The sequence below is a fragment of the Cephus cinctus genome, unplaced genomic scaffold (assembly GCF_000341935.2).
Source record: "Cephus cinctus unplaced genomic scaffold, Ccin1 Ccin1_scaffold0767, whole genome shotgun sequence".
NCBI classification, from domain to species: domain Eukaryota; kingdom Metazoa; phylum Arthropoda; class Insecta; order Hymenoptera; family Cephidae; genus Cephus; species Cephus cinctus.
Genome location: NW_014333372.1, coordinates 235648 through 251318, shown reverse-complemented (window position 1 = coordinate 251318; position 15671 = coordinate 235648). Strand labels below are relative to the sequence as shown.

Here is a 15671-nt window from a genome sequence, read left to right as displayed (position 1 = left end):
CCCCCCCCGCCCCGCCAGACTCATCCTGCTCCCATACGAACAGCCAGATCAGACATTCATCTGGATGCGGAATGCGGTCGACGCGTCATGTCGCGAACAGCTCGCCAACATCTCATGAACATATTGCGAAGATATCGCAGGGATCTTAGGGGTTGATGTCTTCCAGGCGAGACACGCGCACCCCTAACTACGTGTATGTATATATCGGGTGCGTTAACGAGAGTTCAAGCCAAGTTAGCGTCAGGCAAGTTTCAGGAAGTTCCCACCGGGTTGTCTCTGCGATTCAGTTTTGAGCTTAGGCGACATATACCAAGGTATCTTGGGTAGGGGTAGATATATCTGGATGCCTAATAACTAAGGGTGGGTTTATGGTACATGCATGCTTGAGGATACGGGATATGTGGGAATGTAAGGATTCGTAGGTATTATTTCGGTATGGTTAGCGGACTGGCATTGCCAGAGAAACTCCTGCAGGCAAAGGGGGTGGCCCGGGAGGGTGGTTTTCCACGAGTATCCAGATGCTCCGGTGCTCGCCGCTGTTAGGGAAGACCTGGAACGGTACCGATCCCAGAACCCAGCCCTTTCTCTCTATCTCTCTCTATTGCTACGGGGCGTGCTTGCGGGCCTAGGGGGATGCGTGGAAACACGCGGGAGGAAGGTCTACGTATAATTCGGGATAATCGATTGTGGGGCCGGGAAGTGTGGCGAACCACAGGAAATCGGGAGCGGACCAGAGATGGAATTACTCGAGTAGAAGGGGTTCCTGACTGTGGGTCCAGGAGGGTGTGAGTCTGTGAGCGAGTGACTCCGCGGGCGAGGAAGGGGTGCGAGGGGGAGGAAAAGTTGAAAAGTTGTTTTTGGTGGTAGCTTCAGAGGGGTTGATGGGGTTAAGGGGTGGCGGGTGGGATTGGGGGGGTCTGGTGAGCTAGTGAATAACTGCCACGTGGAACCATGAAGAACTGGCGAGGGAATTTGTTGAGAACTGGTTAGAAACTGGTGATGAACTGATGTGTCAGAGCGTAACCTGGGGGACCGTCTCTCACTAGGAATTCACTCCTCGAAGATAATATGGTCGCTCCGATAGCTTCGACTGAGAACATTTACAATTCATTTGAAACTCGTTCACCGAAGCTTCCACCATTTGCTACCCTTCGGAATCGGCCCGCTTTCTACCCGCAGTCGTCTTTCTCAGGTCGCCCTTAGCTGCAGCCCTCTCTACACCCCACTGAACTCGCTTTGGAAATTTATCAATTTCGTCTTTATTTCAATCAGGTTCCTGTCGGCTGCTAAAAGCCTCAGAACCCCTTCGTCCCTGTCGCACTGTACACGCTCTGCTATATTACGATGCCGCGCCTATTCCGTCGTTATACCCTTTGCAAATTTCGTATTGCGAAATGCCAACAAGCCCTTTTGCCAAAAGCCAACGGCAACTATTTGTCAAGCGGTGGCTGTTTGTTCTTGGTTGGGTGACTGCGAGGGGTGACTGGCTGACTTTGCTTCTCACTCAGTGACTATAGCTCCTTCCATCATTATCACTGGGGCAACCCTCGATCATCCGTTCCCTCCCACCTCCCTTCCTCTCTCTCTCACCCTCCATCCACCCTTTGACGTTCTCCACCGCCGACGTCTATGAGTGAGAAGTTAGCAACCCTTCGCTAATTACAGCTCGATATTGTACTCTCGTGCCCCTTTGTTATCCGGTAATTATTGGGAATTTTGTCGCTAGTCTGACGAGCCTCGTTGGAGGGTGCCATGGTGCTGCCCCTGATGAGGGGCCTGATTACTGACACCCCTGGATTCCAGAACAAACGATTAGAGAACCCCAGGGCCCTGGGATGCCATTCTTTCCTGGGTTCCCAAACTTTTGGCCCTTTGGGAGTGCTTCCCGATACCAGTAGCCCAGTACCCGTCCTAGGTCCAGGACCTTCAGCGAGATCATTTTCATCGGAGAGACCCTCGACTTCAGGGATTATGGATTCGTCCCCTGTGACCATCGGAAGAAACGGAGCCTCGAATCTGGCAACGATAAGGACTGGCGGATTCGCGATTAATTAATGCAATTAGTCAGTACGAATTTTAGTGAAACCTTTAATATTTCCTTTCTGGTAACTTCTTGCTAGATCATCCACGTCCACGAGGACCAACAAGGACCAAGCACAGTCGGCGGCGGCAGGTTCAAGCCTACTCGTCGGTCGGAAGTTATTTATAACTTGCTCTTTTTCTTACCCCCTTTTTCATCCCCTATCATCCCAACTCCCTATATACACCCTCGCACCCCTTTCACCAGCTGTCCGCAACCAGACTACGTAACTCCCGCGGCCAGTGGTTTTCGCTAATTTTGCTACTAATTAAGTCCATTCCGAATACGCCAGGATTGCGGCGGTATTGGTCCCTCCCCCCTGTAACTACACGCAAACCAAGAACAACCCTAGTGCTCGGTTGCTTTTCTAACCCCTTTTAAACACGTACACCCCCTGACGCCGTTACAGGAGAGAAACGCCATCACAGCTCCAATGTGTTTACACCCTCGACAAAGGTTAGGACAGCCTGAGATTTATCCGGTGGTTGTTGCGATTTATCCTCTGTCTCTCCCTTGCCCCAGTCTGCGTGTATCTAGGGAATCGGGATATTCACTCACGAGAGACATCCGGTACGCGTCACGTGCATCAGAGCTGGCAATTGATCCGAACGGCATGTCCGAGGATTAATAACCACCATGGTGCCACCATCCCAATCAAAAACATCCCCCAGCATGGGGGGGGGGCTTTGAGGGTTGCTGTAGATTTACAAATTTTTTAGCCTTGTCCAATGCATCGAATTGATCTTTGGCGCTGTTAGGATGATTTTGACCCTAGTCCTGACGATGGTCCACGAGTATGGGCATTCGATCCTACGTGAATAGAGTCACAGCGGAACCAGCGAATATAAGACCAGAGGACTGATAAGTCTAAGGGTCGCATGTGTGCGTCAAAGCACAGGGACATTTTTCACGAGCAGCCCCGTATATTTCTCAGCTCTCGGCAGGACTCGAGTGGTGCATTAATTGGCTATAAATTCAGGCGGGTGCATTAATTCACCTATCTCGGCCAGCTTCCGGCGCCTCGGACGTTCTCCAGTTTATCGGTAGGATGCGAGTGCTCTGGCGTTTGAAATTTCCTCTGTACTTTACAGTCCCTCCCACTTTTTACCCACTACTCTTTTTTTACCTTTCAGGACCAACCTGCTATCTTATTCCACGTTTTCGCACTTTACCCACCCTCAAGGTTCATCGCAAACGAAAAGATCCATAGGATCTCAAAGACTCGGGCGAACTACGCCCCAACGTAAATATCCTAAAAATTCACTTTGACCGGTTCCACAGATCCTGCCTGTCTTTGATCCAAACATTCAGTACACTCCTAATACAATTATTATGTCGTCCGCCTAATGCTATTTCCAGTCGACCTTCGACGTTATAACGGTACCAGCATAACCGTGCACAATTGCTAGACGGATGTGGGGAAACTTAATTCATTTGTAGGATTTGGCTCGAATTCGCTCGTAAAGGACTAGAATGCCCCGAGACACGCGATTACGGTTGCCTGCATCCTAAAACTAACTTATATCGTTAGCTTATACACAATATCACAGTATAGTTACATACGTAAATCAAGCTAGGGCTATGTACTGAGCAAGGACCCGTGCTATGGCAACGCGGTTCAGAGTTATCGTGTACACACTATATATCTACGTGAATACTCATATGTTTCAGGTCGGACTCATGATTCCTCCTATTCCCTGTACCGGCTGGGTGAACGTCTCTCCTTGGGCGCCAGACAATATGTCGAGAGTGGCCGAGCGGATGGTCTGGACACCGGTGGCGACTCTCCTAGTACTCTTCACTCGTTCACGGGACCCCCAGTTCCCCAGGGTGAAGGCACCAGCATCGCTAGAGCCTTCCTGGACGGGAACCACACCCTTATTAGCATCATGGCGAGAATTAACCCCAGCCCTGACTGGTTCATCGGGGTGGACTCTTTTCAGCTCTGCGTCGAGGGTAACTGGGTGGACACCGTCACTGTGGAGGTAATTTATTTCTTTGTTTTTATTATTATGATTTAAGTAAAGTCACCCTGCATAATTTATGACTCTAGAGGGCATGGTACGGAAATTACACATTTTCCCGCACCCCCTCTATACAGTCGGATGGGTACCTTGGATTTTTTAATACGTTCCTGAAAGTATGGTAACGCAGGTGTTTGACCTTTTTTGATCAGCTCGACCCCTTGGACGGTGGGACGGACAACGGATTCACCTTCACCGCAGCGAACTGGCCCACGCAACCTCAGGGAATAGCCTACAGGATCACGTCACGCTACCCTGCTCATCCCGCTGGGAGCTTCTACTATCCGAATCTGCCTCGTCTGCCACCAATAGCAACCCTTACCTTCACCAAGGTGAGGTCCAGACTATTCTAGAGACAGAGCCTGAGAGGTTGGATAGCAGCGCTTGGTCCAAAGTCGATACGGATTTTTGCAGCAATCTTTGGAACGGGTTCCTTCGGGCTGGTACTCTAAATGACTGTCCAAATATAAGTTTTTGGATCGTGCATTCTCCAATTTTCAAAAATGCCTATATACGATACTTTGTTGTTGTGGGGATATATTTTCTTTAGATTTTATTTTATACTGACATATTTTCACTTTTTATCCATCGAACCTACCCTCTTCCGTTTCACGTATGCGTCAGAGCTGAAGTAGCAGCACGTCAAGTTGTGAGAGTCTTCAAGCCGGAGAGATGGGTTCACTGCAATTCAGTTTCCAGTCAAATTACTTGGTTGCTATACAGACTTGCCACTCTTGGCTTTAAAGCAGCGGCAGCTGCATAGCCTTTAAGATCCTTCTTGGAACTGTATCCTTGGCTCCTTCAAGTTGCGACTGCCGACTTCCGTCTTGTGACACCCTGGCTAAATACATTTTCCAGAAGGCGCGATAGCGAGAGGAGCAACGGCATTCGGCTGGATTTCGCGTCTCGCCAATATTTATTTACCGGATTCGGCCTTATCGGATCTCACTAGGGTGTGCTGGGGTGGGTGGAGGGGGGGGGGATGAAAAGCTTCAGGAAAGTGTTGATAGTTAGAAAGAGTGAAATTTTAGGGATATCAAAATATCTAGATTGAGAATCAACCCTGATACGAATAGAGTGGTAAGTCTCTGAATATCAAAAGGGATCTAGTAGTAATGACCCTGCTGTAATCAGACAGACGGTCAGTAACAAGGCGGTTCCTGTGTAAATTCGTCATTTTGTAAATTTTAATAATTCCAAGGTAATCAGTAGATCGGGAAGTCTTGTGAACTTCCTCATTATTTTCTGGCTGAACTGATAAACCGTCGTGACCTTTGACCTGGTCTATGATTTTGATGGCCTCCATAACCTCTTCTCCGACAATCGAATCTGAGTTTTTCATCGACCTAACCTACCTTGACTTCGTTTGGCCACTTAATTATCAAACTTTTGCCGTTATCCGATCGGACCAATGGGGATGATAAATTCACCCCTTTATTCCATAATCATATCTGGTTATAAAATCATCCACGTGTTATGTATCTACCGATACAGGATGACCCGGTTTGGATTATATAAACCTACCTGTGAAATAAGGTACGATATGTAAGTTAGATATGTCTAACAATAAGTCGGGAAGATAATAAGGGTTGAATGTCATCCAGATTGAGAAGAAATTGGAGGAGATTTAGCGAGGATTTAACTGGGAAACTCATTAAGGTAGCAGACGACGTTCAGGGATTCACTGGGAACTCGAGAAGAGTTCGAAGGTCATCGGAGAAGATTACTCGGGAGGATCGCTCTTGGTAAATATCCCGCTTTTCGCCGTGGACGCCACCGACGTCGAGCGTCGAAAGTTCGTGGTGGAAACGTGAAAGTCGAGGGACTTTTAGTTCAGTGGTTACTTCCACCCTGGTTGCTTCAGACTTCCGGAAGTCACTTTAAGCGACGTGCTGCTGGTTCCTGGCTGTTCGGATGGGCAGGACCATTGGATGCTGGGACGAATAAAAATTAATTGAATAACCTCAAGTAATAATGATAATCGACTGTAAGGAAGTTCGTCGAAGGGATTTAAACGAAGAGGAGGAATCTCTAATAAGTTTGAGGGGATGATTAGCGAATGTATGGACCAGTTAGTGAAAGCTTGTTGTCCCGCAGGCACATCCGGTGGACGTTTAACGGGCGACCATACCTTAATCGCAATCCCAAGGGATGACTGTTAAGTCTCTACGGGGGTGAGTTACTATCGGGATAGATAAAGGGAGTTTGGGACGGTAAGCCAAATCTGCGCAGAGCAGATTAGCGAGATTAGGCGAAAGCAATAGGGCTGTCTCGAGGCACGAGTCTGTTGCCAGAAACCATCCCCCCTGCCCCCTCCCGGTATCAACGTCAACGCGCTCAGATAAGGGAGGGATGCTGGAAGACGAATGTGCGACAGGAAGCAACGTAACACCCTGCTGTACCACGTGACGTCTGGAATCACACATATCAATGGTTACACAGTCTACACGGTACACGGTCCAATTCTGAACTGCTTGTATTATCTATCGACTGGTCCAGGGGATGCTGGTTCTTAGGCATCCTCAAGATCAACCCCCTATTTCTGTTCTATCTTTGCGCCCATGGCACTGTGCTTCGTTTACTCTTCTCCGTTTCTTCACTATACCGTCGATTTTCTATCTCCGAGTGAATCAGGGTAAATTTGCCAAGACCAAAAATTGCCAGCGAGAAAATAAGGGTGGGAGATGAAAAAAAAAGAGTGAACGTAGCGAACGAAAAGAAAAAAAAAAAGAAAAGAAGAAATAAAAGGAGAGCAAAGAATAAAAGAGGAGTCTCGTCCGACGAGATATTGGAAATTCGGAGGGGTGAAAAAAAAATGGCGAAATCCCAAAAGGACCATTCGAAGCACGTAGCCGTAAGGGTAAACAACCACTGTAAATGGGTCTCGAGGTTTCCTTTTGCGAGAAGAACTTAATATTTGCACACGAGGCTTCGCCACGGCCCTGCATGTCGCTTCGACCTGGGCATTAGGAGCGTGCGAGGGCAACTACCCTCTCAAGCAACCCCCGGGGAAAAAAGAAACCACCCCTGACCGAAGTCCCAACCCCTGCACGTCTGGAGCCTAGAATTTATAACCGGCACCACAGGGCCCAGACCGAAAACGTGCTCGAAACTCCCTCTACCTGCTATACCGACTATTTACTGCCCTCGACCCCTCGTGACCTCACCCCCAATTTTCATCCCCCTTGTAGAACCATACGAAATACACACCTGACCAGGTACGCAGCCACTGCTACCGAATTTAACATTTTTCATCCATACAACTTATCTCGCGACGCCACAGCGTAATTCACTGTACGTACAGGTAATTTACATATTTTTAATATTACAGCCGACGCTTGGTTAGTTCACCAGCGACGCGAATTCGGGCTGGATTTTAGTTGGTTAACCATGGCAGTTTGCCTACGTCTCTGCCCTGTACAGTCACCCTCTCCGCCCTTCTCACGGTCGAACAACGATAACTGGACTTTATTACAGCTTGAACGTGATTTAATTCACCATGGATTAATACCCTGGTTCGGTGAGCCGGTCCTTGCCAGCATTGTAACCAACCACCATTTTCATCCCCGGTACGATCGTTGCCATCTAACTGGACGACCCTCTGCCACGAGCCTCATCACGAATTATTGATCTACCCTCGATTTACCATACTCAATCCCGCTATATATCGTTACTACGTAATTCCCCGATACCGTGGCTCACGTGCTCTACTTGACTCCTGCCCATATCGATAGGCAGACGCAGGGTTGTTGGACCGTCGGACGGATAAATTGACGGGCAGATGAATATTTGACACGCACCCAAATTCGATCGATGAAAAATCGGATGGACAATGCAACGGGTGGAAGAGCATAATGGACGAACATCATGACCAAATTTCGGCAGCGGATACTAAATGCACGAGACCATCTATGGAAATCTATGGTCCATCCTAATCGAACCCAACACCCCATTGAACCAATATCCTAATAGCAGTGGGATACCTGCATGCACCGTTACCAGGATTGACTGCATCGTCCTCCCGATTAGCGACGTCAGGGAAGCGCGGCTGGACCCAATGGAGGGTGCAACGAGAGGGGATGAAATTATAACACGGAGAAATTATATATACATTGCGGACACGTATTGTAGAACGTGTGTTCGACCGGAGTACCTCACGGTTCGTAGGAATTTGTCACGCCTGTCTGACAATCGAGGAATTAACCACTGCGACCGCTGGTTTTCATCGTTGCGAGTAAAGCGGACTAAGGGTAGTTGCTGCAAGGGTTGACAGTAGTGGCGACGTGCTACAACGAGTTATGCAACGTTAATTCCTGAAATTGAACGCGGCGTACCTCCCGGTAGCGAGAGGAGTTTTTCCTTAATTTTCATGCTAAATTAACCCCTTTGCGAGCAACCCTTAAACGGAGCCCTTAGTACCGCGAGAATCAGCAGCTGCCAATGAAATTATCTAAAGGGTAGGAAAAGGGGGGCAGGTCCTCGACTGTAAATCTTGAAAGAGCGCCCTAAAGATACATAATGGCTGCGTCTGTCAGAAATCGCTATAATACATTTTAAGGGACGTCGACGCCAGGAGCGTCCCGACGCCTGATTTATATATCTATAGAGGGTATATCTTCAGTCTCCAATGTATACAGTGCCGACTGTTCAATAACCAATCATCCCTACTGTCTCGGACTAGTTAACAGGTGTCTCGGATTTCATCCCTTACGGGTGAAGACGTAAAACAGAAACGTAGTAAAAAGTCGGAGACCGGGCGTCGGGACGCCTTTGGCTTTTCCTTTTAAGAGAAAAATTTACGAGCCATTCTCGTACTGACCAACGTATGGCTCATCGTGGTAGCGGAGAGCCGCCAGTAGTATAATATATTCTAGGGGTGGTTTACTGAACTGTGTCCGAAGCCTCTCACGGGCTTCGCACTATAACCGAAACCGCAAGGTGATATAGGGGTGGTTTTGTGGCGCCGCGTTCCTCTGCGGAATGGCTAGAAACATATTCGACCTCTACTTCTATTCCCTCCCCCAACTGGAGAACCACAACGATGCAGACAGCACGGCCTGTCTTTTCACTGGCTGCACTGACACTACTACCCCCCGCCGCCCCCCAGAGCACCCTGGACACCAAGGTCGCCCCATGTTAACACTAACAACCCCCTATAACACTGTTCAGCCAAGGGACTCCGGTCCAACCCCTCCTGTGTCACCCACTGACGTCACTGTACTATCAGCTACCAACTACGTATATTTCAAGAGCCTTGAGCGTTTATCTGCACGACTATGGCTGTCTGGCAAATTGACTCGGTGATAAGCTGCATAGCCACGTGTACAGTGTATATGGCATACTTATAATGCAGGTAGATAACGTTTTATATACTTGTCTACTTTTATTCTTAGCTTCCTATAACGTCCACGAGGTGGCAGGACGGATGCTTGGACTTTGATATTCTTTTGCAGGGAGCCCAAGTGAAAAAAGAAAATAGCAACGGTCACTTGGAACTAATGATAGTCGATGCTTGGTTCACTGGGTGGCCATTGGCTGTACGGTGTCGACCACGTGTCTTTACCATTTGACGTGCGCAAGAGAGGGACGGAGAGATGGAGCCAGGAGGGAAAAAAGAAGAATAGACAAAAGCAGAGGGTCTACTCATGGGTTTAGGGATGTAGAGATCGACATTGTAAAAGCCAGCTGAATGCTTGCACGGGTCAGCAATGAGATTCAGGTCCTAAGGGTAGTTTTGGCAAAGTGAGACGACGGACTGGTCGGCTCCCTGTGGACCACCGCCACTCGACTCCCCTTCCGATGTCCACCACCCCAAAAACTGATCGGGGAAATTTATGCGAGTTGTTCGAGTTTCCTTGGCAAATAGAAAACGGACGGGATTCCGGAAGTCTGTTCGTGCGGCTGGCGAACCGTCGCTACACGTGCACCCACGTGTGTGTACGGTTGCGCTAATAAATTGTATAGAGGCTCAGGTCGACGCGTTTGTTAAATATATATGAAAGTTTATAAGCTTCGTTCGGTCGACGCTCCGACTGCCAAACACGGGACGCTAATGAACGGGAGTGTCGTTTACACGACGCAGACCGGGAGGTCCTGGCAGCCATTACTGCGTTGAGAGAATTTTTTTTCGAATTTCTATTTACATCCCCCGCGAATACGACGGCGCGTTCAAACCGTGAATACCGGTCGGATGGGTACCGGTCAACGTCGACGCCTACCCGGCGGCGGCTGCACCGGATCGGCGTAAACGAACGCACAAACATACCTCGTGTAAACAGCAGTGGGATTCAGTCGTCCGTTGTGGATGCTGCTGCTCGTCGTTCTCCGAATCAAAGCCCGAACGTTCTTTCTTCGTTAATGAAACGCGTGATGCGCTTTTTCATGCTTTTATACGAACCCATAAGAGCATTGGGAAAATTATTATCCGCCAATACCGACGCCTTTCCCCATTGATATCCAAACGTCTGGTGTATTCAGAGATACTTTTTTTTTTATTTCTTTCCAAAATAAAGAAACCCTATCCGATACAGGAAAATGGCTGCTGATATGGATTATCGACGGGTAATACCAATTCTCAGGTTGATCTCACGATCGCCGAGTTTATTTTCATTCGGAAGCAGATCGAAAGGTTCGTTCAAAAGATTGATTAGCAATGCGGGTGGTTAACCTAAAAAGATTGCTTCTTCTTTTAGTTTAGTTTTTTAATTATTTCTCTCTGACCATCCCTTATTTTCGTTATAATGGCACGCTGTATTTTTTTTTAATCAATCCTCGTCACTCTGTTTACCCTTGTGCTAACACTTTCACGAGAGAGTTTTTCGTCGCGTTTCTACGAGGGAAAGTGTAGCGACAGTAATAGCTCAATTCTGGTACACAATTGTTGAAAGTTTAGTCTACTGAATGAACTTCAGGGGTTATAGTGGTGGTGGTGGTGGTGGTGGTAGTGGCGGTTAAGGGTGAGTTTTTTGATGAAGTTGCCGAGCGTCGACTATACACTATGTTCCAGGTCGACCTCGTAACTTTCAAGTGGATCGATAGTTAATTGGAAAACTGGCTCCCCTCCTCTCGTGCGTTAATTAACAATTGTTATTAATTAAACGTTTCTCGCGCCTGTACGGCTCTGCGCGTAAATTCATAAGCTGATAAGCAATAACGGACTATTCCGTCCGATCGAGCTAACCGATTTCAGTCTGACCAGTAGATACTGTATCTACTTCGCCTTGTCTTTGGTAGCCAGTCGTCCCGTGAGTAACTGAGCCAATCGAGCAATCAGCCAATCAAGGAATTAGCCCCTGTCTCTCGATCAGAGCCAAGCTAGCTGGCGAACGTATAAAAGTAATTAATTGATCCTTAATTGGAAATGACACCGAGGATCGATTAATTAAACGTTAATTATCGTTTCTCTCGAATCGACAAGTCGAAAGAAGAAGAAGAACCTCTTTGAGCTGGCAGCTCTTCGAATATAAAATCTTCGCTTGACGTAACCCTCCTTAGCAATTACCTATCAAATTATTGTCCCATGCGCAGCCTCCCATCTGGACCACCGAAGCAATTTGACTCGCAATAAAAATTTCACAACTTTACATCCGGGCCATCTCGTTCCCATAAAAAGGCTGTTTAACGTCAGAACTTACTTCGCACGTAAAATTATAGACGTACGAAGAAAGAGGATAAAATAAGACAAAGGACCACGAGTGAGAGAGACAGAGAGAGAGAGAGAGAGAATTAAAGGCAGAGTAAAGCATAGACCATAAACTTTCATTGGCTTTAATTCGCTCGTGCCGCAGAACGGGCAGTGACTAATTGCCCGGTAGAAATAGTCTTGGCCTTTCGCTGGCTGTTTCGCTTCTTCCTTCCAAGTTCCACTTATTTCCTAGAGCTTTTCCTTTTTTCAGCATTCTCTTTCACCCTATTACACTCGTTGGGAGTTCCTGTGAGAAAGGGGCAGAGAGGGGGAGGTAGGTAGATCGTCTTACGTTAGTCGACGCCGGGCGTCCATCTCGTGAGGGAAGATCGTCGTCTCCCCCCTCCCCTTGCGTCCTCGGACCTTCCTCCCCCTAAAGATACACGAGCTGCTTAAGGGTCGGAAAGAAAATCCGAGTACAAAGGTTGCTTTTATGTTTCCCCCAATCACCCCTCTTTCACCGTCACTGGATACGCCCCTGGATTGCACGGCCACGACAAGAGCTTGAATTTGTATCAATCTTTTCAGTAAACACGGACAAGCAGGACTAAATTTGTCTTACACGTGTGTCGTTAGAGAAGAGGAAGCTGTGGGCGATGCAGGGCTCTGATACTAATCCTGGATCTTTTCGTTTATGGACCACGTCGGCCGATTGTCAGAGCTTGGCTCAAGGCATGGACCATAGTCTCTGGTATTGATATACACGCTTTCAGCTATGTGCTGTTCAATATGGTTATAGCCGTTGTTCGAAACACGCGCTAGAAACGGCCTTCTCTATTCTGACAGTTTATGGCTGCTCAGTCGGTAATGCAGTTTATAATGGAGACTTCCAGTAATAGTGAATTCCACTTGATCTTCCAGCTGAGGGAGTATACGCTGACCGAGACCTATCACGAGGATGACGTCGAGGTCGAGTTCGTGAGCAGCGAGAATTTCGTCCCGACGCTACGAGACGTCGACCCGAACCGCGACCTGAACGAAGCAATCGCCGAGGAGCGTCGCGAAATGGATTCTCAACGCTACAGGTATTTTCAATTTTATTATATTTTTATTACACCTTTCTACGTTCTTGTTTTTATTCCTTTTTTCTTTCTTTTTCGATTGTCTGCTACCACGGAGACTTTTACACCGACGAGGTAGATGCGGCGCCAGGTCCGGTCAATACTTCCACGGGAATTCTGGGTAATCTCGGGGAATCTCGGCTCGCTGATTTTCTTACCCATTTGCCGATTCCACTTTCCGAGACTTATTTACCTGGAATCTCTCGATCCAGCCTCCCACTGGCTGGTCCTTACCAGACTCCTTGGTTTGTGCAGCACTGCCCGAGTCTACTCTTGGCTAATAAGGCAAAACGGCAGGCAGAGTTCATCTTAGTAGACTCTGCATTCTCCTAGACACTTTGCATTACCTATAGTCGACTCACCGCTAGTGTATATACACTGAGGTAACCGTGTAGGGGAGTAGTCAAGGGAGCGAAGAAGCTTTTGTATGTAGAGCGTGAGATTGCCAGGTAGTTTTTTTTTTTCCAAGTCAGAATACTCAAATGGCTGCCCGTCTTGAAGGATCTTATCACGTACACTGGATTCGTGCGTCAGTGTCTCGGGTATCGCAAAGTGCTTTGGAAATAGGACTTGATCGGCTAAACAACCTGGAAAGGAGCAGCCTCCCAGTGTGCAGGATCTTCAACCTGGGAGAAACACCCTATAGATCTTGAGGTTTTTATTTTGTCTCTTTTTTCTCTCTCCCTCTCTCTTCGTATCCATCGCCCATAGCCACAAGCCAGGAAGACCTTCTTCTCTCTTTAACTTTTATGGCGGGGGTGGCTATTTCACGTGGAGATTGAGAGATCTCCTCTCTTCCTTGGTTCTTCCCCAGGTTCCCGTTTACTCTTACATACCTAGAGAGATACGTGTACCTAAACTATAGTCTAGTGTCTGCCATGCGAGAGAATTTTCTCCTGGTTTCTCTTATGCAGCCTCTGCCTCTCTGTTTTACCGACAGAGAGAAAAAGAGTAAACGTCGTACGTCGTTGCCATGCGTCAACGTCGCGTTAACGTTCGAACTCCTCCCGTCTCCTCCACCTCTCTTCGTCCCAATTTCTTTTTACCTTTTACCCCATCGACTGTATACATAACCTCTGACCCAACTATGTACAACTGCACGTACCGTCTTCCTGACTTATACTTAGCAAACTTCCTAGACACTGCCCATACGAAACCTATAGACAGGCAAATCGATTCCTCGAGTTCTTTTCCTATAGTAATATCCTGTTGTATCTCAAATTGATAGGAACTATCGACGGGGGAAGTTCAAAAGGGCAGAAGTAACGTGAAGGGTATGAAAGAAGTATATGGTCCTCTGGCCCGAACTAACACGGCGTTATTGGGTTCAGCTGCCGTGGGTCCTTATCATCGTAATATCCGGTAGTCCGTGTCAAATCGATGCACGACGTCGATGGGCTTCGGCAGCGTCGGCAACACCCAGCTACCCTTCACTGGGTTAATCCATCCTCTTGTACTTCCGGTGAACCTTCGGCACCTCCGTAAGGTCTCCCACGCGCCGTTATGGGCAATAGTAGCTGACGGAGAAGGGTTTTGTAACGTGGGGGGGGGAGGGGCAATATCCTGTCGATGAAGAAGGCAGAGACCCCAGGTAGCGTGCATCCATCGACTTAGCGTGTTCTTGGCAATCGGCTGAAGAGCCATTGTCCCCATCCTGGACTATAAGCATGGAGAGTAGTCTTGCACGAAGGTATAGACCGGAGTGAATTCGCCAGAGAGTAGAAAAAATCCAAAAGTTTCTGTATCCTCGAATAAAGGATCGTTCCCATGGTAACGACAGAACGCGCACGCTGCGTTTTTTTAAAAATGAATAGGAAGATCAAAACGGAGCAAAAGCATCCTCGGTATAAAAAGAAGAGGATGCCTCCCGGCAGAAGATATAGATCCTCGTGGCGTCCTCTCTATACAGTTTATATATAGCCCTCGTAAATCAAGTCTTGAAATTGTTTTCACGTATTACCAGGATCCTTTCGTCCTTCGACTTCGATCCTTTATGGGAAAGAGGGACCACTCCGCTCCACTGATCCTGCAGAGAGAACCGGGTGGAGAAACGGGGTTTATCGAACGAATTTAAAAGAGGAGAATTTCACGATGGACCACGTGGGATTATACTTGTTTCGTTTGACTTTCAGATACTGGACCACCGGAAGTGGACAACCGGTGACCGATCTTCCCAGGGACAACAAAGCAGCCATAATCAGCAGTATCGCCTCGTCTTACGCTCAGCGTCCCAGACTCCTTGCTACCCCTACGCCCTATCCCAGGCCTCCCAAGGGCCCTGGGGATAGTAACGGTCAGACTGGGAAATCCGAGGGTAAGCTTGTCTGGCCCTATTATCAGAGGCAACGACAGAACGCGGAGGCTCAGAAGGCTCAGATCTACCAGGATATACAGAGGAAGATAGCGAACGGGACGAGTCGCTCCTGGCCGAACGTCACTGAGACGGAATACTTGCACAGGCTCAGGATGAAGCACCATAGGCTTCTTTCTAAGGGAAAACATCCGCGAGTCCGTAAGTCAAATTTGGCAATGATCATTTTTTTTAAATTGCTGCTACGTTGATCCCTGTGTCGGATTGCCTGCTGCAAGGCGTTAATTGACCTATGTCACATTCCTTGTATACCCAGTCGTCATGTTACATGGAGTTTCCGGTTTGTTTATTGAGCCAAGTAAATAAGGGCGACTTGCTGAATCCTTTGATTTCCGAATCCCTTGAATTTTTGCATTGGCAGTGCAGGATGCATTTTGAAGTAACGCGTTTGATGACGCCAGTGCAATTTTTCATTTATAGGGAGTTAATGCAAAAGCCGTTCGCCGTTGAA

At 47.9% G+C, this 15671-nt stretch overlaps 1 protein-coding gene across 1 annotated transcript in view; it reads left to right on the top strand.

Moving 5' to 3' along the window:
- Positions 1-15671, top strand: part of LOC107270457 — a 71234-nt gene that overhangs the window by 53089 nt on the left and 2474 nt on the right. Inside the window, exons 3-6 of the mRNA XM_015745494.2 lie at positions 3752-4065; positions 4257-4436; positions 12650-12813; positions 14982-15361. Of these exons, the coding sequence (XP_015600980.1) occupies positions 3752-4065; positions 4257-4436; positions 12650-12813; positions 14982-15361 (1038 nt within the window). The remainder of the gene's footprint in view (positions 1-3751; positions 4066-4256; positions 4437-12649; positions 12814-14981; positions 15362-15671) is intronic.